The sequence below is a fragment of the Eschscholzia californica genome, unplaced genomic scaffold (genome assembly GCF_041429995.1).
Source record: "Eschscholzia californica isolate CP2 unplaced genomic scaffold, dmEscCali1.0.p SCAF_2, whole genome shotgun sequence".
Taxonomy (NCBI): domain Eukaryota; kingdom Viridiplantae; phylum Streptophyta; class Magnoliopsida; order Ranunculales; family Papaveraceae; genus Eschscholzia; species Eschscholzia californica.
The window spans coordinates 60,453,521-60,480,284 of record NW_028238309.1 but is presented as its reverse complement, the minus strand read 5'-3'; the positions used below and the strand labels follow the sequence as shown (position 1 = coordinate 60,480,284).

Genomic DNA, 26,764 nt, shown 5'->3' with positions numbered 1-26,764 from the left:
CGAACATCAATAAAATGTCATTACTCATAAGTAAAAGATCAACATCCTCTTGTTTATTATGACACTTAGTAATACGGTTGATTGTGGATCCCACAATTTATATTGACTTAACCTAGGCCAATTTGCCACTAAAGAACTTAATACAATACAACCTCCATCTTCACATTTTTAGTAACCTAACATCGAGAGATTACCAACTTCAGTTTTTCAGCTATTTCTCAGATCTGAAAGTAGAAATGTATTTAGTGTAACAGCTAAGTAGATATATAAATATAGGAAAAGCAATAAAGAAAAAGCCCAAAAACATGTGCTTTTAGGTTAGGTACTTTGGTGAATTTATGTGATCAAATTCAGTCTTGGCTCATTAGGGTACCAACTCTATTCAATTTTGGAGAACCAAAAGGAAAAAAACTAGGTCTAAGTAGGGCCATTTGAAGATTTTAACATAAATTACATTTCCTTAATTTAATCACTCCTTAAATGTGAGGCTTAATGTTTACCTCTTTTCTCTTTTTCTTTTGCATCAAGGGAGGTATATATTCTCTTCTTTATTTTGTGTGTTCCCTTTTCCTTTACATCTCTTTCCTATATAAGATAAAAAACTTAGGTCTTTTTCATAACAATTTTTTTGTTGATACGTCTTACTTGTAGTTTGAAGCTTATCTGTATGAACACTTTAAAGCTTGAATTTAAAAGATTGTGAATTCAAACGCAAAATGTACTAATAACATTTCTCGTTCAATATATACCAAACAGATATGTTCATCATGCCAATTATCTCGGATTTGTATTTTGAATAATTTTATTCCATCTTTGTTCTAACTCGTTGGAAGGTACAATACTAATGTCAGTATTTGAAAAAGTAATCTACTTCAAATTCGTTAAATAAATAAAAACACAAAGCAACAAACTAATATTCTGCAATCGAACTCGAATATGCTCATACCTCTGATTTAGAGAGACCAACCATACTACGGTAAGTTTTTTTCTTATAATTCTCGTGTTCTTAGTCATATACGTAACACTTTGAAAAAAGGTAAAAGAAACATTTAACAAGTAAGCTTCTAAATTCTCATCAAAAAAAAAAAAAAGTAAGCTTCTAAAGAAATAAATCTCTTTTTGTTTTATTTTCACAATGTGAAAAGTTGTGCACAAGAATGAAGTTGTACATAACCCCAAAAATTTGAAATTTATTAAATCTCCTCCTTTGTTTTTAATATCATTTTTGAAGTACTTCTTCACTTTTGGGGAACTATATATTGAAATAGGATCTAATATTTACAATCACAATCTCAAAACTACCCAAAAATGGGAAAACTTGTTTTTATTGAAGTTGTTAGGGCTAAAGAGTAAAGAGGGTGGATCTTTACCTCACTATCTTTTTTTTTTGTTTGTTTGCTTTTTTATGTGTGAAATTTTCATGAAATTCATTTGAATAAAATGTAATCAATTAGATATATAACAAGTATTTGTAAAAAATTGACGACAATTTTACTACATTGTATAACAAAATAGTGGAGCACTCTTCCTATACAATTAGCCCATTGCTTTAGAGGCGGATCTTTTCATCTCCAATTTATCCGTCGATCAAATTGTGAATATGAAGAAAAACAAATTATTCTCCGAACCTAGTGGATTCATAAGAGTCCGAAAACTCAAATAGGTAGGTATTCATACTTGGAAGTTATTATTTTAGAAGGATCCCATTGCTCAACTTATGAGAAAATACTGAAATTGGAAGATAGTTAATTTCTTCATAACCTAACTAGTTTTCATTTTTTCTCTCCCTCTCTATCTCTAATTTTGTTCGTTATTCGTCAATGGCGTGTAATGATATACTTGTATGTCAAAGTTATAAGTACAAGGGGAAATAAGTGGAAATTTCTTTTCAGTGTGTCGTTGCTCTTTTTAGAGGTGAGTTGGGAGAGGGAACGATAGAGAGGGTCAGATGGAACAACTTTAATAGAGAAAAAAACATTGAACAGTTAACATGTGAAGAGTAAACTCACAGTCAGGTAGGTTGACTAAGAATTTCTTTTTCGTGTAAAAATAAGTATATGTATTTGTATCTCGAACCCGCGTTGAAACAAACTTCGTTAAGTCGTCGCTGACTGACAACTACCGGCAAAAAAACGGCGGTTCGATTAGTCAGACCTACTCCATATTTGGACATTACCTATAAAACTTCCTTAATACGAATTAAACCCTTTATTTATTTTTGGTTATTCTGTAAATATGTAATAGAAACATACATACTAGGGGAATGCTGATTTCATTAGTTTAAGGACTAACTTCCATTATTAAATATTGAAATGGGAGATAATCCTAATATTATGGTTCTTTGTATGGAGGGCAAACTCTTGAATTGTTTTTTTTTGTATGGAGGGCTAACTCTTGAATTGTTGGAAAAAGCATTATTGATCTTTTTAACTTCATTATTATTTTGCATGGGCCATGATTATTTCATGAAGAAAATGAAATAGCTCCACAAGAGACATCTCTTTCAATAAAGAAAGTTATTTTGAAAAAAAAAGAACACATGGAGTACTCATTTTCTACAATAAAAAGAACTTCTCTTTAAACAAAATCAAAGTCCACCCTACATGGCTAAATCATAAATAAAAAAAAAAAATATTATATGTAAAGAAAAATATAAATAAATAAAACATTGAGTATAAGACCTATTTTTCCCCTTTTATATTTTTGAAAACTAAAAAAATAGGAATTAAATAAATAAGTTTACCCAAAAAATTAGCAACTTAGAATATTTTCACCTAAAATAACCCAATAGTTAAAATTTTGGGATATTTATAAAAAAAAAAGAAGTGAAAATTGATAATTTGGAATTGGAAAAATTCAAAGCTCCATCCCTTTCACTTAGAAGCTGTATTTCACCATCTACAAGCAACAAAAGCTACCATTAACACACAATTTGGATAACAAATTCATTCTCATTTAAATACATTATCTTATAGAGAAAAAATAAAGCCAAAATTTGAATTGTTCAATAATCCACAATAATAATCAAAGAAATATTGAAGAGAAAAGCTAAAATTGAAAAATGTGAAATTCCTTTTCACTAACAAGCTGGATTACACTCAAAAAACATATATAGAAATAGTCAAGAACTCAACCATTAAAAGTATGAATTAAAGATAGGAACCTAACTTTATTATATATAAGTAGAAGTTAATTCATTATCAATTCTGAAATCAAATTAAATACTATTAGAATATGAGGAATCCAAATAGATTAAAACAAACCAAACAGACCCCATAAGATATTTGAATTAGTGATTTCAATTTCAAGCCTTTTTCTTTCACTTATGTTGATAATAGTAATTTCTTTATAAATACTACTACTCTGTTACCCTTCAAACTAAAAGCAGTTATCTCTTCTTCTTTCTCTCTATCTCTTTCTTCTCTCTTAGAGAGGAAGAGAAAAGTTTAGTTTGATCATCATCAACATTTGCTTACAGAGACAGAATTTTAAGTGATTTAATGAGAAATCGTTGTGACGGCCCCTTTCGGGGTCGTCTATGGTCTCAGGTTTTAGTTGTCATGGCTGTTTTGGTTGTATCAAACAATGTAGGATCTGTGACTGCAAATGAAGCTTATTTATATGCTTCACCACCACCACCATATGTTTACAAGTCACCTCCACCACCTGAACCGTCTCCTCCACCACCATACGTATATAAGTCACCGCCACCCCCTTCACCGTCTCCTCCACCGCCATACGTATATAAGTCACCGCCACCCCCTTCACCATCTCCACCACCGCCATACGTGTACAAGTCACCACCACCTCCTTCACCATCTCCTCCACCACCTTATGCCTATAAGTCACCACCACCCCCTTCGCCATCTCCCCCACCACCATACGTGTACAAGTCCCCACCCCCACCTATTAAGTCCCCTCCGCCTCCTTACTACTACCAATCTCCGCCACCACCAGTTAAGTCCCCACCGCCGCCTTACTACTACCAATCTCCACCACCACCTGTCAAGTCCCCACCACCACCATACTACTACGAATCTCCACCACCACCTGTTAAGTCCCCACCACCACCATACTACTACCAATCTCCACCACCACCTGTTAAGTCCCCGCCACCACCATACTACTATGTTTCTCCACCACCACCTGTTAAATCCCCGCCACCACCATACCACTACGTTTCTCCACCACCACCTGTTAAGTCCCCGCCACCACCATACTACTATGTATCTCCACCACCACCAGTGAAATCCCCTCCACCGCCATACAAATATGTATCACCACCACCACCCGTCAAGTCCCCTCCACCACCGTACTACTACATGTCCCCACCACCACCCGTCAAGTCCCCTCCACCACCTTACTATTACATTTCACCTCCACCGCCAGTTAAGTCACCTCCACCACCATACTACTATGTCTCTCCACCACCACCAGTTAAGTCACCTCCACCACCATACAAATATGTATCACCACCACCACCTGTTAAGTCTCCTCCACCACCATACTATTATGTCTCTCCACCACCACCAGTCAAGTCACCTCCACCACCTTACTATTACATTTCACCTCCACCGCCAGTTAAGTCACCTCCACCTACACCTTACTACTACAAATCTCCACCTCCTCCACCTTCGCCATACTACTATTCATCACCACCACCACCACCAGTGGTTCATCATTATCCACACCACCACATAGTTAAGGTTGTCGGGAAAGTATACTGTTATAGATGCTACGACTGGGAATACCCAAAGAAATCCCATGACAAGAAACATCTGAAAGGTAAGCTAATAATCTAAATCTTCATTACGATTCGCAAACTGTCTAGTATATCCATGTCAAATTTATGCAACCCCCCATTGACGTTGACGAATCTTTAGTATATCCATGTAAATTTATGCATCGATCTGCAATATTTCTTAAATACTAGTTAATGAATATGTAATTAAAATAAAATGAACAATATAACCTAATCTCTTATTTCTCGGTTAGTTAGATGCAAGATATGAATAATTTCACTATGAACTCAGCCTAATTAATCTACCCCACTCTATTTCGAAAAAAAAAGTTCCATCTTTAACAATTCCCCATCTAAAATTTAAAGTGGGTGATTGAAGAATTACTTTATGAAAAGCAAAGTAAGTTTTGTGTTCAAATTTTCTTATAGAATATTAATACATTTACTTTAGTAGGTACATGATATCTCAATAATTCCTTCCTCAGTTTCACTTTCATATCATTTGTAAATCAAAGTCTACACCATTATCTTTAATTTTTCAAGAACCCTCAACAAAAAAGATAAATTATGAGAGGGATAGGCATTTTAAATGAAAAGATAGAGAAATGATATGATGCCTCATGATCGATGATGTATATTAATAAGTTGTGTTGATGAATTTGGAAGCAGGTGCTATTGTGAAGGTGGAATGTGAAGCAGGTGACAAGAAAATTGTTGGGTATGGTATGACAATGATCAATGGTAAATACAGTATCACATTGTATGGTTACGATTACTCGAAATATGGAGCAGAGGCTTGCAAGGTCAGTCTCTATAAGGCGCCAAAGGGTTCACCGTGCAACATTCCGACTAACCTACATGGTGGGAAGAGTGGAGCTGTGGTGAAGGTTAAGTCGAAGAACAAATATGAAGTTGTTCTTCAGACTAAGCCATTTGCTTATGCACCCAAGACTCCTAACAAGGAATGTTCAAACCATCATCCTGTCTCACCTCCTTATGTTTACAAATCTCCACCACCACCGCCTTACTATTATCAGTCTCCTCCACCGACACTTCCGTCGCATCCGGCTCCTTATTACTACAAATCTCCACCACCACCATCTCCTCATCCTGCTCCTTATTACTACAATTCCCCTCCACCACCAGTGAAATCCCCTCCACCACCATACTACTATGTTTCACCTCCTCCACCATTAAAATCCCCTCCACCACCATACTACTATAGTTCTCCACCACCACCACTGAAGTCTCCTCCACCACCATATTATTACCACTCCCCTCCTCCCCCGGTTAAATCTCCTCCACCGCCATACTACTACAAGTCCCCTCCTCCCCCGGTTAAATCTCCACCACCACCATACTACTACCAGTCTCCTCCTCCACCGGTTAAATCCCCTCCACCACCATACTACTACAATTCCCCTCCACCACCAGTGAAATCCCCTCCGCCACCATACTACTACAATTCTCCACCACCACCAGTGAAATCTCCTCCACCACCGTACTACTACCACTCCCCTCCTCCCCCGGTTAAATCCCCTCCACCACCATACTACTACCAGTCTCCTCCTCCACCGGTTAAATCCCCTCCACCACCATACTACTACAATTCCCCTCCACCACCAGTGAAATCCCCTCCGCCACCATACTACTACAATTCTCCACCACCACCAGTGAAATCTCCTCCACCACCGTACTACTACCACTCCCCTCCTCCCCCGGTTAAATCCCCTCCACCACCATACTACTACCACTCCCCTCCTCCACCGGTTAAATCCCCTCCACCACCATACTACTACAATTCCCCTCCACCACCAGTGAAATCCCCTCCGCCACCATACTACTACAATTCTCCACCACCACCAGTGAAATCTCCTCCACCACCGTACTACTACCACTCCCCTCCTCCCCCGGTTAAATCCCCTCCACCACCATACTACTACAATTCCCCTCCACCACCAGTGAAATCCCCTCCGCCACCATACTACTATAGTTCACCTCCTCCACCAGTGAAATCCCCTCCACCACCGTACTACTACCAGTCCCCTCCGCCACCATACTACTATAGTTCACCTCCTCCACCAGTGAAATCCCCTCCACCACCGTACTACTACCAGTCCCCTCCACCACCTATGAAATCCCCTCCGCCACCATACTACTATAGTTCACCTCCTCCACCTGTTAAATCCCCTCCACCACCATACTACTACAATTCCCCTCCACCGCCGGTTAAATCCCCTCCACCCCCATACTATTATAGTTCCCCTCCACCTCCGGTGAAATCCCCACCACCACCATATTACTATAATTCACCTCCTCCACCAATTAAATCCCCTCCACCACCATACTACTACAATTCCCCTCCACCACCCGTAAAATCTCCTCCTCCTCCTTACTACTACACGTCTCCACCACCACCCTCACCATCACCTCCTCCACCATACATCTATAAGTCCCCGCCACCACCAGTGCACTCTCCCCCACCACCATACCTCTACAAGTCCCCACCACCACCATCCCCGTCGCCTCCTCCACCATACATGTACAAGTCCCCACCTCCACCACCATATATTTATAAGTCACCACCTCCACCTCCAAAATACATTTATTCATCCCCACCACCTCCATTCCACTACTAAGTTTGAGAAACAAGGTTGCTTTCCTTCTTCAGTCATGTAAGTATACACAACCCTAGTTTCAAACTCTATCAACATACATACATCTATAATAACCAGAATGCAGCTTAAGTATAACCATATCGAATTACTAACAAGATGAAATGTTGCAGATGGTCATCAATTTAATAGTGCAATAAGGAAGGTTACTCCATGGTTGTCATCCCCCAAGTTTCAAGCTTACATATCTCATAAATAACGGTCTTACTGTGAAGAAGATTCTTCAAAATTCAGACCGAATGGCTTCTACTACTTCTTTGCTGGCCTTCTTACATCTTATACTGTCGGTTTATTCAAGTAGAAGTGAGTTAAAGAAGAAGAAGAAGAGGTATTCGACATTGGGTTTGTTGCAGTAGTTCTTGAAGAGTTTTTCTGTTTGAGGATTATATTTGGTTTTTCATATCTTGTTGTATAGACTATAGAGTATGATCCTATTGATTTCTTAGAGTTTGATTGTGTTTTGTTAAGTATTCAGATAAATTATGTCATTATCTGTCTATGTCTATGTCTCTCTCTAATGCATTTAGGGTAATAGAAATGGAGACTTTATACTGATTTCAATAACTAACATTAAACTCACCCAAACTTATCCCTAAAGGACACATTCTAAATCCATTGAAGAAAGGAACTAAACAACAAGCTAAGTATTTCATCCTGTGCAATACTAAATATGCCCTAATCCAAAAAGCAAAAAGACAAAAGGTCAATCAAATTGCTCTGCAACTCTAAATGGTGTATTCTTAAACCCTTTTACTGCCCCATTTCTGTAATAATCAATCATAGAAAGAAATACTAAGTAAATTTGGAAGGAGGTACCTGAAGAGTTTGGAAAGATTAATAACTTGAAATTCATCAAGACCCTCTCTATTCATCAAACTTGTTTTTCTTTGCCGTCTGTACTCCCTCTCTGTCTCTCTCTCTCTCTCTACTTCACTCCATCTCCAATTGGAGAGAGAGAAAAAAAAAGCAATGGTGTGGTACACAATGTCATTAGACTTATCATTATTTAGACATTTAATATCTCCAAATTCAACACCACCAATTACTTAGGCAACCAAGTATTTAGATAGATTTTGTTTATGTTTTAATAGTGTTTAATGACAAACAGAGATGATAATATGAAGCACAAGACCAAACTTTTTTGACAGAGAATAGTTCAAGAGAAAGGCTGAATCGTCCAAAAATTAAACCCAACCACAGGCCTAACGGTGATGTCGCCGACTCCAATTGATCAGGTCAGAGAGAGATATCGCCGACTCCAATTGATCAGGTCAGAGAGAGAAAAATGGACGACCAATCGAACCAGCCATATCACCATTCTACGTGTCTGAAGCAGCCGTTGGGACCATTTAGCATTTCTAATAGTTCACAGACGGGAATTGCACGAAAATCGGTAACATTTGATGGGATGATTTCGCACTTGTTAGATGAAAAACAATTGTCACTTATAAACTCTATCAGACCACGTAGTCAACTACCTCTTAAAGTTGTCAACAGTTAGTAGCCCAAGTGGTTCCAAGGTGTTGACATAAACTCCAGAAAGCCCTGGAGGTTCCAGGTTCGAATCCCAGAGAATGTGGTATCTTTGGTTATTTGAATTGGGATTATTAGGGTGTAAATTATGTTGTTGGGCTTTAGGCCATGTCTAGTTGGGCTATAGGCCCGGTCTTGTTAGTGTTTGAGTGGGCGGTTATGGAGCTTATCACATCTATGATGTATCAAGTGCCAAATGTAACGACATACGTAGATCGTAGTCGACTTCCAAAAAAAAAAAAAAACTACCTCTTAAAGTTTTCCTACCATTATATGGCCTTTGCTGTGAACCAATATTGAACAAAAATACAATAAAGAAACAAACCAAAGTACACAAGAATTTAATTAAATTTTATTGTTTATCAAAAAGGTATCATAAACCCATACCATAAAAAAATATTTGTAGCTTTCACAACAGACAACCTGAGATAGGTCCTCTTCTTCTCAAAATACAGAACAAAACAACAACAATAACAGCTGAAGAGAAGGTAACAGCAAACCCTAAGGCAACTCCAAGACTAAACAAAACAAGGTTGTGAAAGCGGCGACAATAAGAACAAGCAAGCATCTGAGTAAAAAATATTACACTCATAGTTTCTGACAAACTAAATTACAAGTCACAATGTTTCCATATTTCAGTAGTAATCGTAATCGGTGATGTATAGTATGAATCTGATGGTCTTAGTTTTGATGGCTTACTTCCTATTACCAGCATTATAATACATAACTATCTTGTTTACCTTAAGAGGAGCTCATCGATAACCACCATAAGGGTTTTGTGGTTGATAACCACCGGATCCCATCATCGGGTTGTACCCGGGCATGTTAGGACCTTGAGGCGGACGCATTTGTGCTCCTTGATTCATGCCCATGTTGTTCATTCCCATCTGCATGCCCATGTTGTTCATTCCCATACCCATGCCTCCACCGCCACCCATACCCATGCCCATGCCCATGTTGTTCATTCCCATGCCCATGCCCATGTTGTTCATTCCCATGCCCATGCCCATGTTGTTCATTCCCATGCCCATGCCCATGCCGATGCCACCCGGTTGTTGATTCATGCCTGAACCATAACCCCCCATACCCATTCCACCGCCACGCATACCCATGCCTCCACCACCACCCATACCCATGCCTCCACCCATCATAGAATTAGGAGGAGCAAGGGCACCGGCTCCAGCACGCCCAATTCCAGAACCAGATCCCATAGCTTTACCCATGTTAATTGTAGATATTGGGGCCTGTTGTGGAACAGGTTTCTCTCTCTTCTCTCTACGGTTGATGGCTTCAAAATCGACTCCAATATCCGCCAAAGGATTTGTCTTAGCTGCAGATGATACAATTATTGAAGTTATAACTCAATGAGTAACCCACAAATATCTAGAGAACCATTAATATCTTAATCTAAGAAACAACTTAAGGTAAAACCAGGTGTGTTGTTTAAAAAGGAAGGGGTTACAGAAAAAATGCATCAATGGATGCGAAAAGTAAAAGGATAAAATTGTTTTGACAGGTTTTTCTTCTTGGGTACAGTTTAGGAAACAAGCCACAATTTGGAAAACAGAAAAGAAAACTAGTAATCTTCTAAGTATTAAATAAGGTTGTTTCAGGTCGAAAACTTCAAAACAGTGTTGGACTTACTGTATGCATTTTCTTATAGGAACAAGTTTAAGATTTTCAGATCCTACTCTATTCAACCCTTACCTCCAGATATATTCAAATTGACTAGCCCTCTGCTTAGTGTATCAGCCCAAACCGTGGATTTGGTCTCAAATTTATCCTTTGTTGGTTGAGGTTTAGAAAGTTGTGTTGTTTGCCCAGGAAGAGATGTATGTGAAGTTAACGGGGTTGCAGTTCTCGTCTGTGAGTAAGAAGTTCCAAGGTTTTGCTGCGGAGCTAGTGCACTTGGAGCACTAAAAGCTGCCTGTGAAGCTACTTGTGGGACTCCATATCCCGACTGTGCCTGAAAGTTTCCAGGACCACTTTGATGCAAAGGTTGTCCACTTGGAGCACTGAAAGCTACCTGCGAGGAAACCGAGGCACCATATCCCGGTTGCCCAGAGAAGTTACCAGTGTATGCCTGTGAATTGGGGTTTTGGGCATTATAACCCCCCTGTGAGTTTACTGAAGCTCCATATCCTGACTGTACGGCGAAATTTCCTGGAATACTTGGCTGTGGAGGTGGATTTTGTGCATAAAATGCTCCTTGCGATGTTACCGGGGCTCCATATCCTGACTGCGAAGGGAAATGCCCGGGAACGCTTGTATGCGAATGTGGTGATTCAGTTGGAGCTGGTAAAGCTAAAAATGGTCCTGCTTGAGCTGAGGGGCCTGAAGGTGGAAGAATGTCTGCTAGAACATCAAAATTCTGGTTGGGGGCAGGTGACTCTGAAGGCACAAATTGTGTACTTGTGGAAGGAGCATAAGTAAGACCCTCAAACGTATCCCCAAAATCAAAACCAGAGGTTGTCTGCATCTGTACTGGAGCTGGTTGAACCGGTTCAGTGGTTTGGCTCACAGTAGCAGGCTGAATGTTATTTGTGGAAGAAAAGTTCTGCTGATTAGAACTATGTGCAGATGGAATAGCCTTGAATGGACCATCACCAAATGGGTCTTCTATAGTCTGTGAGAGCAAATTGCTTAGTTCAGTAGAAGATAAGTTGCACTTTAAAGACCAAAAAATAAAGTAACCAAATTTCTCTTTCCAGCTACAGGCATAGCAGAAAATGTAGTTCTTAATTTATCTTGGAAGCTTGTCATTAAGTTGACTAAAGCAACAAGTATGATCTTGGAAAGCTTCTTATATAGACTTTATATTATTTGTTCATCATAATAATCCGAAGAACAAAAGTTTACTTCGATATAACAAATTGATGCTTGCCCTGGGTTCTACTATAACCCTTCTCTTACTCTTTTCATTCCCTTTAGGTGTGTATTTGGGGGTCACTGAGAAAATAAAACCAGTCATATTTACCTGGTTCAAAACAGTTGATGCTGACGACAGTGCTACAAATGTGGACCCTGAAACAGACTCAGCGGCAAATCCAGATTCAGAAGTTGTGGTTGAAGTAGTAGGCACAATAGCCAAAGCATTTGAATCTACGAGTGAACCAAGCAACTCCATTTCTCCAGTACTAGGAGGTGGGGCAGCTGACAAAAAAAACTCAAATGTATAAGTTCCGAACAACATTAAAAATAACACAACAACATGAAATAACATGATCTTTAGTCAACTAAATATTGCACTACATAGCCACAGTTTCTCGGATATTTTTCCTTGAGTTTACTTCATTTTCTGCAAACAGTTGATGGACTTCGCTTGATAAACAAAAAAAAATTAATGCAAATGCTCAAATCCAATTTATTCCTTGGTGATGCTTCTTTTACATGCCAACAACTAATTAGCAACGTGAACTCGGAAAAACACGGTAACAATCTGAAGCTATGTTAAAAAAAAATGAAATCCTCCAGGAATTTATCCATTCTCTGATTGTAAAGGAACCTGCTAAGGAAATGCGCAGGGTGACTGTGAGAAAAGAGAAATAATAGTCCTAAAACTTGTTAGGACGGCTTCAGAACATTCGGGCAGGTAAGGATGGTAGAAAATATCGTTCCTCAGTGGATGTAGTAGGGACATTTGATAAACAAATTGATAGTCAGATAAAACTAAGTACACGTTACAGTAAATACATAAATTGAAATTAATGAGTTTAGCTTTGACGCTATAAATTATATCATGCCTTCCCTCTTTGGAAACCAAGAAAGCACAAACTGCAAAATGTGGCACGACATAGTCCATTTTGGCATCTAAAAGGCATTTATATAGACTTCATACCTGGAACAGCACCACGGGGGTCAAATTCATCAAAGCCATTACTTCCTTCGTCTGCAGGAACTGAAGTTGTACCACCACTGGTGGTCTGTGGACTATGGCTTACGCTTCCAGTCAGTGTGGATGCTTTAGGAGCCGTTGCTACTGGAATTTCTGCATCTCTGTAAGTCAAAAAGTTACAAAAAATTATTAAAATAATTGTAAAAGCACAACTCCATGCAAATTTTCTTCATACCTTTCATCATGCACAGGGCTTCGAACATCGGTTACTGCTTCTTCATAACTAGGGGGCGCGCCAATGTTCTGTTCAGAAAACTTCCGCTCAAGCCGCCTGTCAAAAATAAAAATATTTAGTCTGCATATCAGGATATTAGAATTATATCTAAAACTGATGCTAGATAGAATGTACCTTTGATTCTGAGAATGGTCTTCGGCTTTTGCATCGCTGCTTCTGCATTTAGAAGAAACTTTTTAGAACCGTATCTTAAAAGTCAAAGTAAGGATGCATTGACAAGATAAAAATGAAAATAATGAAGCGCTAATTTTTTTAATAATGATATGACTAGTGCAGAATAAACTACAGCTAAGAAAAATATATGTATATATATTTTAACAACCAAGAACATTGAATACACAGTACAGGCTACAGCACAAGTTCCAAATAACCAAGTAATTGCTAGCACATGTTTTTGTAACTTTGTTAGCCAAATAATGTGAAGGCACACACCTTGACGAATAACGATCGTCATCAAAAGCACGTTCCCGATACCTATCAGAACTCCTACTTCTTGCTCCAGACTGGTAGTCGTCATTGCTTTGACTTCTTCCCCTATAATCATCATCCCTGTAACCATCCCGTGCATAACGGTCATCAGAATCTCTGCCATAACGGTCTCCATCGCGACTGTACGAGTCACCACCCCTACTGCTTCGATCATCGTCATATTGGTCACCGTAACCATTTCGTCCAGCATCTCTTCTATAACGATCATCATCATATCGATCACCATAACCAGGTCTGTCCATTCCCCCTGCTGAAGTTGGGCTGCGAAACCTGAAGTTTTGTAGAAGAACATACTAAGTCATTAGTATAGAGAATCCTTCAGTGGGATAAATTCTTGCAGGCATCACCCAGACAGCATATTTGTATTTCTAAGATTCTCAACAGACCCATGAGAAATCTCAGAAAATATTAAGGAAAAGGTAAGCCAACAAACTGATTTATCAAATATTTATAGAACTGTAAGAAATTTCTACGAGGCGTCGTGAAGCCAAAAAAATGAACAAAAACCATGTTTTGTAGATGTTGACATTCCATTCAGACTTTCTTGGAGAGAAGACTCACTTATCCCTGTTAACAAGAGCTTTCTGTCTAGCTTCTTGGATTCTTTCTTTATCATTCACTAGTACTACAAGAGACTGAGATTTTTTTCTGACATTGCTCCCCTGGTCCCTCCCACTGGAATCTATATATTGAAAATCTGATAAGGTCTGCAGATACGTAATATTTCTGAAGTTAGTGAATATACAAAAGTAGCAGTATATTTAGCCGAAGAAAGTTACAGGAGACTAAAACTACTAACTACTTTTTATAGGTCAAGTTTTACTTTAGTGCCCATAAAAGGTCAACTACGCAACCTCTCCAAAAGAGGAAGCAATGTGTCACTGGGAATGAATAGAGACCAAACATGTACTACAGTTTTGGACCTACGTTCAGTAGACAAAATATATGAAGCACACCAAATTAACAAAAGTAGGGAAATAGGGAACTTGCATAAAGTAATTGATAATTACCGATATTTGGTAGGCGTGCTCCTTGATCTCATCTATGACACGTTCAGAACCATGGGCTACAAGGTACTCCAGAACAGTCAATGCCTGAAGCTCGATTCAATAATTATGTTAGACGATAAATATATTTACTTCTGCTTCTGTAAAGAGAAAGCATAGTTATTTCTTAGAAAGATACAAGCTTCTTTACCGCCTCGCAATGTCAATGAAAACCGCATCAAGGCGGAAAACACTTTTTTAAACATTAGTTATGCTAATTAGATTGAATGAAATATATGGACCTTGTAGACGTGCCGCCAATTTCTCCCAGTATCATTTATACGCTTCCAGAGCACTGCCATTATCATCTGATACTCGTGACTGGAGAAATGTAATGCAAATAAGTTACACCGAACATATTTGGAACAGTAGAACATCGATATACAGTTGTAGTAGACTTACTAATTTCTGGTGGCCTGTGCTATATCTGCCAGATGTGACCCATGAGGACCCCACGGCTCATTGCTCGTGGCATCAAGAACCTACAAAGACCAGAAATATACATTATCTCCTGCTATTGGAGTAAAATCTGATGCAATAACTTCCATAAAATATGATTGAAGATCCCCAATAACATCCAGTTAAACTGATGTTCTACAACAAAACCAATAGCTGGAAAAGTATAAAACATAATATTATCTATATTTTTCTATCAGCAAACGAGATAAAATAACAAGAACTGAAAAAACAAAAATTACCTTCTGTTCTATGCCAGGAACTTTAAGAACTTTCTTGTTCACTTCCCTCTTACTGCAAAACAAGGGGATTCACGTCCAATTTACTTCCTCAATCATTTTGTAATAGTAATTTCAAATTATTGAAAAAGCACAATCTACAGGGATCTTGAAGGCTCAAGTAAGATTTGGAGTTGATTTAACAATATGTCGGCTTGAAGTATCACTGATATATTGTTTTTCATCCCGTCTTCCATATGCAATAGTATCAAATATTTCACTGATATGCCTATTATGTGGCTTGATATATCACTGATATGTTAAAAAAATACGATCTTCGCTAGTTAGGTGATAGTGAAGGAATGGTAGTAGCTAAAAATCTAGAGAAATTATGATAAGTATATGATTAATGAAGTTATCATCTGCAAGGAAGTAGTGTAAAATATCGAAAAAGAAAAAAAAAACACCTTACTTTGGATGTTTTATATGATGTGGTGTTCAATGTCCAAATACTGGTATATTTTGGTTCAACAGGAAAAGGACAACAAAAGAATTGGCATAAACATGTGAAGCCAATACAAGTCAACTACTTACAGATCCCTGACAGTTTGATCGAAGGCCTTCTTCATGACCGCTGCAATGCCAAATCAAGTTCGGCCAAGTGGACTTAACTTAGAAAAACCTTGGGTACCAGAAAGAACTCGAAAATAAAAACCTGAATAAAATATATTTGAACCTCAGCATCTTGAAAACAGTAAATGTACAAAAATAAACAAGAGCAGCCCATAATAGTCATAGGGAACTTTAGTTAAACAATAGACTAAGAGATCATAAGAAGGAAAAGTGCTATAGATAAAGAAACTGGAGTAGACCCAATACCCCTCTTAACTCAATTTATAGGTCAAAGTGAGTTATGGTCTGTCGACGTAACTCCTATTGTCGGAGCTGGACAACATAGAATTGAGATATTGAAGATAACAAAACCATATAACCATAAGTTCATAACAAAGAAAATAAGCACATAAAATCTTCAAAAAGCAATTAATGATAATAATGCCCATTAGATCTGGAAGAAAGTTATTCAGATCCAGGCAATAAAATTAGGGGGGAAGAATGGGAGATAAAGAACATTACTTTATCATTTTAAATCATTTCTTCTATATCTCACCTACAAACTTTGAAACACAAATTGCACAGTTACTTTCAGACAGCTAACAAAACTAAAACCAGATTCATAATATAGGTCAAAAGACTAAAAAATGAACAATTTAACCCAATTGAGACGAACAACAAGAACAAAACAATCTAAATGCAGAAAATTCATGGAAAAACAAGCTGACATCTAATCATATGCTACCACCACCATCGATATATGAAGAAATTCAGATCAATTTTAGTATAAAAAACAACACACAGAGCTAAAATCATCAACTTTAGATAAATATTTAGGTAGCTAGATCTGAAACCCTAGAAAGAAAAAAAAAAGTGATCGAACCTGAAATTGGTCAATAGACGGTCAGATCTGATACGCGATGATGAGGAATTAGGAGAGGGGGAGAAGAGAGAGAGGGGGGAACCGAAGAAAGGGGGAAAATGGCGAAGAGGTTCTGTCCTGGGGTTTGTATGTAGGTGGATTCTCTCTTGACTCTTCTTCTCTGTTTGTCGCTGTTTTTTTTCTCTCTCTCTCTGTCTGTTCTCTACGAATCAGAAATCTCGGAGGAGAGAGAGAATACAAGGCAAACAAACAAAGACATGGGAGTATGGGACCTTTGAATGGTAAAACATCATGAATTCTCGGTTTAAAAACTTTTTTTTTTTTTTTTTGAAATACGGTTTAAAAACTTTAGCTGTAAGAGGTATAATCTTCCACACTAGAGTTCTAGCGTTAGATACACGCTGACCATTCAAAAAAAAAATCGATTTAAAAACTTTGTTGTGTCACTTTGTTCTCAAAGGTGGGGTGTTTTTTTTGTGGAAATAGACTAAGCTCTCTGTGAGTCAGTACATGACATTGATACGTCATCAAGATGTATCACGTGTAATAACCATCTAAGTTAAACATTAATCAAAGAGACTTAAAGGCCAACAACATATTAAAGAACCATAGATCTTACTTGAATTGAATACAATAAGACATATGTCGTGTAGCAAGACTATGTAGTCAACTAAAGAAGTTAGAAATCAATTACCATGCTGAAACACATCCATCTTTCTAAAAACGAAGATTTTAGGACTCTCATTTTCTGAAACTAAAAACGTAATGATGTAGATGTTTGAGTGATGGTATTGATCCAAAATTTCATATCCACAAGCTATTGAAAGGTCTAGATTTATATTCAAAAATTATTTTACTTTTTTTTGTTGAGAGAAATTATTTTACTTGAAAAAATAAAATTTATAAAGACACAAAAGCATATATATAAAGACTCAAACAAAAAAACAACAAAGAAACAAAGATTTCTTGTTCCACATGGCTGAACATTTGAGAGGAGAGATAAATTCTTATTTTTCTCACAGGCAATTCAAGTGGAAGTCTCAGAAAGCGAGTTGAGTATACTTTTTAAGATATATATATACATGTATTTATAATATAATGCGGGCAGGCTTGCATGGAGAAAAGTTAATGGAACCTATCTTTTGATAAAATAACAACTTAAGGAATTGAGTATGACATCAAAGCAAAATTAATAAATTAATGTCTTTCATGCCCAACTTTACCAAAATTTTCTATTTGCTTTACGATTCATCATTGGTTGCATTTTCTTTTACATTGTATATAAAAAAAAAGTTTAATGGCCCAATAAAATTAGTGTAAAAACAGTTAGTTGGGTGTGTTTATTGTCACTGACAGTTTTGGCTTCATATTACTGTACACATATAGTTTCTAATTTTATTTATTTCATATATCCCAGCTTTTTTTTTTTTTTTAGTGAACCATCAATACATTCATAAGTGAACAACACAAAGATACATGGTATAATTCTTATTTCTCTCCTCAACTTCATGAGAGTTATATAAGTAAAGTTCATAGAACTTTCGAATATAAAGTGCCTCATAAAGGGACAGAAATTGATTCGATACTGACTCAAAATAAAAGACCCTAAAGGCCGACAAAAGATCCTAAAGATCGAGAATGAAAAGACCCTAAAGGTCGACAAAATATTACAATAAAACTTATAAAAGAACCACTGTCTTGTTGCCGGAGAACCGTCGCCGTCACCGGAAAACCGCCGCCGACACCGAAAAACCGCCGCTACTGCCAGAAAAACCGCCTCCGTCACCGGAGAATCATCGCCATCACACTACCACAAGAAATCACGTCACCACCACACCACAATTAATACTAATTCGGTGAAGAGATAACGTCGCCAATTCCCGTCAAGTGGTTATTCTTTGAACCCAGATTGGCGATGTTAGAGGGCAGACCGATAGACAAGAATGACGTCTTCCCAATACCATCAATGATCTTCACCGACGGCGAAGACGAATTGGAATAGATACAGAGAGATGTCCAGAAGACATAATAACTCAGCAAGTCTCAACGAGTCAATGCTGCTTCTGTTACTAACGAAATCGATTCCTTGTTCTTTCAAACAAGACGATTGCCTGCACTTCTATTATGTTCATCGATCCCACTCACATTAAAGAACCATCAAAACAACTTTCAATTCATAAACATATAGCGAACCCAAATCTGATTCTCATCAATTCACAATTCATGAAAGAATATGAGGCAAAAAATTAAGAATAATAGTACCAGAGGAAAACAGATTTCTGAACCTAGATTTGGAAGATTAATTGTGAAGCCAACTTGAATTAGTCTCAGACAATTTACTTACAACTTGTAAATCTTGTAATGATCGGAAGGTTTCCGGTGACGAAAATAAAGTTGTTGGTATCTCCGACGTCCGCCCGGAAGACGATTCCAGGAAGCTTAGTATCCATTGAAACGAAAGGGATCGAACAATTTCTTCCTTCTGAATCAAATCGATTTCGTACTCAAAATTGAGAGACCAAACTCCTCTCACCACAACAGGTTCCCCAATTCAAGTTTTCTAGGGCATGATGGTACTTAGTTATGATTTGATTAATGTGACTCTCTCTAAGCATCAGATCATCCAATTTTTCAAGGGTACGGACTTGAAATATATGAAATTAGGGTTAGAAAGTAGCATTAAAAGAAAGAGAGATCTTCATGTTCTAGGGTTTGTGAAAGAGGAAGGAACGGTTACACCAATTTCATCAACGGTAACCGCCACCGTGAGGCGGCGCCACCAAGGAGAAAAACCGCTCCGCCCGACCCCTATCCTATTGAATATATATCACAGTTAAGTAGGTGATAATAAGATTTGGGTAACTCTATGCTCTCTCTCTCTCTCTCTAACCACCTTCTCTGAAAAAAAACAAAAAAAAAAAAGAAAAAAAACCGCCTTCTTCATGAAATTCCGGTGAAGGGTCTCCTTTCACCGGATCAAATCTATTCCGCTTTCAGCGTTTTAGTTTCGTTTCTTTTCTTTTACATCTAACTTAAGCTTTTTGAGGATAACAAAGAGTTGAAGATAAAATGAAAGAAGATGTTGGCATTGATACAAGTTGCTTCTCTCCTGAAAAATCATCTTGATCTTCATGAACAAATGAGACTAGCTTCAAGTATTGTTGGTTTTCCTATATCTCTTTTAGGGTTACTAAATCTGACCGAAGACAAGTAGTTGGTTCAAATTATCAACTCTTTCTAGGGTTCAACTTACAATCATTACCACTTCAGATTTCGACATCAACAAGAAAATACGACATGAAGAAGAAAATTCGACATCAAGTCGAGATAAACAAATGAATCTGCAACAAATTATGAAGAGAAGACATCAATAAGACAAAATTGTATTCCATCAACAACCTTCTTCCACAAACTCATCAAATCTCTAAATTCTCCACTAACTGTTGTGTTAGATGTATAGTAACGTTCACGACCTTTAGGGTCTCTTTAGCGATCTTTAGGATCTTTAATTTGTGACCTTTAGAGTCTTTTTATTTTATTTTTGCAACATTGATCTCTTTTCTCTTCATGTTGTCTTTACTATGTAAGTTTTATGTTTGTTATGAACTTTAGTAAATCCATGTTGTACTCAAAGGAGTCAAAGACTCAAAATCATGCAATGTGTTGGATTGTATTCTTTCATATGAATGAAAGTTTGGTTTATCAAAAACAAAAAGAAAAAAATTGGGTAACTTATAAGATATCAACCATAAATTACAAAAAACATTTTCAAATTCAAAACCACCGCTATTAGAGAAAATTAAAGAATTTTTCTAGGTCGAAGCAAAAGAGTTGATCAAAAGTTCATCAGCACGACAATGGATTTTTTTTCTTAATCAGTTCATCCATGACATCTTTTAAATGCATCAATTCATTGAAAGCTAATTCTTGTTTTGGAGTTTCCCACAAGAATTTTTTTTTCTCTTGCATTTTCCAATTTCTTTTTCGTCTTCCAACATGTTAAGTGTTTTTAAATGTTGTTTAATAAGATCACGAACACGAGATTCTCGAAGAGCATCCACGAGAAGTGGAGCAGGAGCGGCAATTAAGGGGGAGTTTCCGAAAAGGAAACGATTGACTACAGACTCAACAAGAAGGATGGCCCAAGGAAGAAGTTTTCCCGTTAGGTGAGAAAAAAATGATGCCTCCTTCAACACCACATAAAATGGAAAGGTCACTCGCTTTCTTCAAAAACCAGGTCGGCGTTGGGAGAAAGTTGATAACTTCGCAGCATCGATCATTTACTATTTCCTTTATTTTCATCTTTTATCGACCCATACCAGGCTTTCTTTGCGTAGTAATTTTTGTCTCTATCAATATAGGATTCGGAGCATAGTTGGCATAGTAATTTTTGTCTCTATCAATATAGGATTTGGAGCATAGTTGGCATAGTAATTTTTGTATCTATCAATATCTTTATGTATGTAATAATTATGGTAAGGATTTTCTTACCCTCAATGGATTTTGAGTTATTTTTATGTTAAAAATGAAACGGATTTTGTTTTTAATGTTGAAAATGAAAATCTTTTGGTGATTTAATACATTATTTACTTGTCTTTTTAGAAGAATTGAGACACGTTTCAAGAGTTGGAATGAAGAATCCTAAATGTAATTTTTTAGAATCATGTTTATCCTATTTGAATTTTTTTTTAACAATGAATAGTAATAGAGTTCCTACTATATTTCCGACTAATTGTTTGGTAAATTAAAATTAAAATTCAACTAATATCAAATTTTTCTATGCCAAATAAAAGATAAGCAAATATGAAATAATGTTTAGTAGTCTTGCTCGTCGACTCACACCAATGCATGTAATGTGATTATTAAAATATTGTTTTCGAAAAGTGATACATGTTAATAATCATGTTACTCGGTTTGATTGTTTAGTTTTAACCAATCAAGAAAAAAAAAATACAATTTAGCGAATTTTTTCGCCTGATTTGCGAAGAAGCGCAAATGTCACCCTCTTTTATTTGTTTTTATCTGTTCTTGAGGACCTCCACCGGCAATAAAAAAGAAATGTAATTGAAGAAAAATATTTAAAGGTCTTAATACAAGAAGAGGATGAGATAGAAAGCAAAGAGAAACAAAACAAGAAGAGAAAGAGATGTATAGAGAGAAAGAGACATTAAGTAAATGAGGATATTTTTTTAAAGAAATCATACTCCCTCATATTTTTAATAAAAAAAATTCGCGTTAAATTTTGTTTTCTTTTGACAAAATAATAGAATCACCGCTTAAGTCCGAATACTAAAAGATTAAGAAGCGTCATACCCGAAATCTATGATGAAAACCTTAAAGCAACAATTTCTGTATTGGTGTGGTTACTTATTGTGACATAATGCTTCGGATATTGAAAAAATCATGCATCGGGAGGAAACGATAAATTAGCACGAATGAACATAATATAAGATGCTCATAAAAAAAAACATAATTTAAGATTATTTTTTTTGTGTATTTCTAGTACATCAAACCTTCATCCCTAAATGCAAATAAAACCACAAAGTACATTTACTTTATTTCATTAAAATGCCAAATAATTTGTGATAACAATTTAGATTTTTGGATAAACTAACTTAGAAACTCATAACTTCAACAAAAGAAAACTTAGAAACTCATAAAATGAAACCCTTTCTACTCTCCTAAATATCAATGAAGATCTACTACTTCCATTTCTTCTTAAAGGTGAAAATCTTTCATTAACTTCATAACCTAATAAGGACCATTTCCAAACCCGAAACCGTAACCATGAGAAACCATAGAATTATTGTGATGGAGATCATGCTGCAAGTTTGGGTTTGGTTTTGCTTCATACGTAAATTGATCATTAGGTACTCCAGAAGAATTGCCAGGCAAGTATGAAGTTGAACAAGAAGAATTAATCAAAAGTTCATCAGCACGAAGAGCGACATTATTCTTAAGATCTTCCATAGACGCCTTTAACAACTCTAACTCATTTAAACCTAATTCATGGGTCGGTGCCTCCCACCAAAATTGTTCTCTACTTAATTTCCTCATCTTTTCAAGTTCTTCCCCTTTTTTCTTTTCAAATTCCAATTGGTTAACTAGTTCTTCATATTGTTTGTTAAGTTCGCCAACACTTCCATTTCTACGAGTGTCTACTAACGGGCCGGTTGAACCACTACCATCTCTTTGAGAGCTTCCAGAAAGATAACGGTTAATAACGGATTCAACCGAAGGATGCCCGAAGGAAAAAGATTTTCCAGCAGGTGAGAAAACAAGGATAGCAATATCAACACCACATAAAATACAAAGTTCACTTGCTTTCTTGAACAATCCCGATCGACGTTTGGAGAAAGTAACTTGACGAGCGTCTTCTTTCTCTATCCTTTTGATTTCTATCTTTTGACGACCCATACTTGGCTTTCTAGCACTCACCATGAAGGAAATTCTAGAGAAAGAATGGTAGAACGAAGGAAGAAAAATGGATGTTTTGGGAATGAAGTGATTCTTTCTCTTTCTTTTTTTCTTTCTTGTTCTATTGAGTTTGTGTAGAGTTGAAAGGGAAGAGATGGGGATTTAAAGGGGTAACCTTGTTAGTGCAATAGATTTGCAAACTCATTCTAAGTTGTCAAATAATGACTAATAATTTTCATTTTCTTACTTTAGGTAGATTTGTTTCCAATATAAGAAAGGAAAATGACACTATGCCCGACCCGTCTCACGGTTGAATCCCGACCCGGGTGATGTGGCCGGTGAAGATCTACAAAGAGAAAGATATACCTAGCAATGAAATAATTGATTTTAATTGGGTTAACTTTTGTTTTCAAATTATCAATTATATTCTTAGCTAGCCATGCATGTAAAAGTTGAAGAAAGTGTGTTTTATATCAATCAAAGGAGTTAGAAGGACCTCCTTGTAAAGCCCTTAATTTTAATTATTTTTACCACTTTTGCTAATTCAATATAATGGTGTAATTTGGATTTTTTCCTATATGGACAAATCTACAAATTCTTAATCGTATAAAGCGAGATACAACTTTCAGATAGAGTGAAAAAAATGAAACTAACAAGTTAAGATTACGTACATTTACAACCAATAAATTAAAATCTTTTTTGACCAACAGAATCAAATTCTTGTGTAGCAATTTTCTTAAGCGTAAATTGTACGCCCACATATTTTTTGCCTTTTTCAAGTTTGTAAAGTGGTTTAGTTAACGACCATAATTCCCCCATTTAGTCCCGGCGAAATGTGAATCCTGCATGAATGTACTTGTTCGTGGAAACCAATGAATACCATTTAATTTTTTAAATGATTATTTCTCGCTCGGAGTCAAGAACGGTAGATGAATCGGTGTAATGTGTAAGACAAGTTGGTACAGTTCAATGCATTAAAAATCTATGAATTTATGGTATATTTGTCGAATAATTTGCCAAGGAGAGCCTGGTTATAGGACCGTTAGGGTATTTTATTCGTTAAGACCTTTTTACTAGATCTTTTTTGTTCTGGGCCTCCAAAGATCTCATAACTTTTAAGTGTTTTGGCACATAATTAGTTCAAATTCAAAACAACCACCATCAGGGAAAATAAAAGAATTTTTCTCGGCCGAAGCAGAAGAGTTGATCAAAAGTTCATCAGCACGAAAATGGATTTTGTTTTGGGTCTTTTGAGCTTACCCCTCAACACTAATTCGTAATTGAGTTTACTCCCTTGAATTTAGAATTTTTGTCAAAATTATTGAGGATATGTTTGACATGTCATAATAAAATCATAAATTAAATAATATACAAACAAAATAAATCTTTGGTAATTATATTCACGATCAAATCAAACAATAAAGTAAGGTGGAATAACAACTATGAATCATATTGAAGAATAATATCATATTGAAGAATGATTGCTATTAGTAGACACGATTATTTCACGTACGCCAAACACAACCTTTGCACTTTTGTTAAAAATAGTAAATCTAAGGGGGTAAGCTCAATTACCCATCATTGAAGGGGGTAAACTCAATTATCGATTACTGCCGAGGAGGTAAGCTCAAAAAACCCTTTTGTTTTTAATTAGCTCACCTATGACATCTTTTAATTGCATCAATTAACTGAAACCTAATTCTTGCTTTGGAGTTTCCTACAAGAATTTGTTTTCTCTTGCATTTTCCAATTTTTTTTGCGTCTTCCAACATGTCAACTGTGTTTTAAATGTCGTTTAATAAGATCACGAACACGAGATTCTCGAAGAGCATACACGAGAAGTGCAGCAGGAGTCGCAATCAAGGGAGAGTCTCCAAAAAGTAAACGATTGACTACAGACTCAACACAAGGATGTGTTGCGGTCCCTCCTTATAATAAAAGTACTCCTAGTTGAAATAGGATTTCCCTTATTCCTTATTTGGAGAAAAAAAATAGAAACTTCTATTTTTTCAAGCCTAAAAAAGAATTCCTATTTCTATTGGTAAACCTCCCTATTTTTTCATTATAATAGGGAAGAAATTATTCACAACTTTCAGAACAAAGAGAAGTCAGGAAAATAGAGATTTCTGAAGTGGTTCTTTCAAGAGAGATTGAAAGAGAAGAATATTGGTTTGAAGAAAAGAAGATTATTAATCGTGTGAAGCAATTTAGTTTGTGGTTATCCTCTTCAGCCTTTGGTAATATAGGATTTGTTCAAATCTTAAGGAGTATGAGATTTCTATTTCTTTGTTTCTTTGTTCAGTTTATCCACCATAGTTTTGGTGAAGAGTTGTTGTCCAAGAGTGTTTCTACACATCCTGAAGAATTGGTTAATCCCCCTATTGCTTTAGAGAAGAATTGTGTAACCCATTATTTAATCATAGTGGAAGATTTCTGGACTAGGTCCCGTGATATTTTACCTTCTAGCTTAGAAGGGTTTTTTTGCCACGTTAAATTATCTTGGTGTCTCCATTTTTACTTTCACATCGTTTATCTTCATATTCCTGAACAAGTTAATTAGGTTATTTTTTCTTAACAAGCAGGGTCGTGCCTGAGAATTTTGGGGCCCAGTGCGAAATATGATTCTGGGCCTTTCGTACAATAAATTACAAGTGAAAATTGAACAAAATGCAAAACAATTTACGGTAGATCACCTATAGATGAATCCAAATGTATTTTGAAGAAAATAATTATAGAAAGAAAAAATCTATTTTACAATTTTATAAATGATCTAGTCTAAGAATCCACTATCACTTGTGGACATTTTTATTCAATCTTAAATTATAAGCTTGTAACTACGTTTAACATAATGAAATTCTAAAGTTTCATAGAATGTTTGGATCTTAACATATAATCATATTAATAATTCAGTTTGCAACTTATCAAACATGACTAAGGACGAGCGAAGACTTTTAGCGAGCATAGCTGACTTAATAGTACAACGTATAGTTTAGAATCTAAAAGTGATTTTTCAAACATGATATCTTTTGTATCATGATTTCTATTTCTTGAAGTCACTACGGAAGATAAAAGAAGAAATGCATCTAAAATGAGAAAATAGTTTACAAAAAGTGTAATGGAGCAAAACAAAAAGTTGATTTAACGATAACTCTTAAGCAAAAAAAAGGAAAAAAAAGAAAATCACATTTGGTAGCGTGGTGAGTCGAACCTGCGTGACTTGCTTGAAAACTCAGCAAGATTACCAGTGGAGCTAGTTTGCATTTCCTGCTTAGCTAAGTATCTTTCACTATATATTAGTTTAATTCTAGCATTTTTTTAACAAGTGGTCCCCTTGGTGGTGGGGGGCCTGTGCGGGCGCCCTGCCCGCACCCCCTCCCACCACACGACCCTGCTAACAAGTGGTATCAGAGCTCAGGTTAGATTTATCGTTCAGAAATATGGAAGGGAAGCAGTAGTACACTTTACACATTATTCAAGTGAATTCATGAACGAGAGTTGAATGCAATTGGAATGTGAGATATTAGTGGTCTCAAGATGTTATTGAAGAAAAAAGTGTTGAAGATC

The 26,764-nt window shown here is 36.5% G+C and overlaps 2 protein-coding genes and 1 pseudogene across 10 annotated transcripts; 1 reads left to right on the top strand and 2 right to left on the bottom strand.

Moving 5' to 3' along the window:
• The first annotated feature begins 3,202 nt into the window (after window positions 1-3,202).
• Window positions 3,203-7,915, top strand: LOC147559830 (uncharacterized). Of its 3 annotated transcripts, none has more exons than XR_015234671.1 (4): window positions 3,209-4,785; window positions 5,411-6,750; window positions 6,827-7,416; window positions 7,530-7,915. XR_015234671.1 is itself a non-coding variant. In XM_086661782.1 (4 exons), the coding sequence occupies exons 1-3, from the start codon at window positions 3,501-3,503 to the stop codon at window positions 7,378-7,380; spliced, it is 3,180 nt and encodes a 1,059-aa protein (XP_086517908.1). In that variant the 5' UTR covers window positions 3,209-3,500; the 3' UTR covers window positions 7,381-7,416; window positions 7,530-7,915. The 3 variants fall into 3 exon arrangements, 2 of the variants coding, with proteins under 2 accessions (XP_086517907.1, XP_086517908.1); XM_086661782.1 differs by having other exon boundaries at window positions 5,411-6,739; window positions 6,815-7,416; XM_086661781.1 differs by having other exon boundaries at window positions 3,203-4,785; window positions 5,411-7,416.
• Window positions 7,916-9,279: 1,364 nt separating this feature from the next.
• On the bottom strand, window positions 9,280-16,996 carry LOC147559829 (clathrin interactor EPSIN 2-like). Of its 7 annotated transcripts, none has more exons than XM_086661786.1 (16): window positions 16,784-16,996; window positions 16,168-16,233; window positions 15,883-16,003; window positions 15,313-15,364; window positions 15,017-15,096; window positions 14,857-14,935; window positions 14,579-14,662; window positions 14,130-14,275; window positions 13,512-13,838; window positions 13,194-13,235; window positions 13,020-13,115; window positions 12,788-12,945; window positions 11,927-12,102; window positions 10,657-11,575; window positions 9,987-10,279; window positions 9,280-9,932 (listed from the first exon to the last, which is right to left on the bottom strand). In XM_086661786.1, exons 3-16 carry the CDS (start codon window positions 15,915-15,917, stop codon window positions 9,702-9,704), a joined length of 2,718 nt encoding a protein of 905 aa, XP_086517912.1. In that variant the 5' UTR covers window positions 15,918-16,003; window positions 16,168-16,233; window positions 16,784-16,996; the 3' UTR covers window positions 9,280-9,701. The 7 variants fall into 7 exon arrangements, with proteins under 7 accessions (XP_086517912.1, XP_086517914.1, XP_086517910.1 ...); XM_086661788.1 differs by having other exon boundaries at window positions 9,993-10,279; XM_086661784.1 differs by having other exon boundaries at window positions 9,280-10,279.
• Window positions 16,997-22,534: 5,538 nt separating this feature from the next.
• LOC147559828 (agamous-like MADS-box protein AGL62 pseudogene) lies at window positions 22,535-23,224 on the bottom strand (annotated as a pseudogene).
• Between the last annotated feature and the right edge of the window lie 3,540 nt (window positions 23,225-26,764).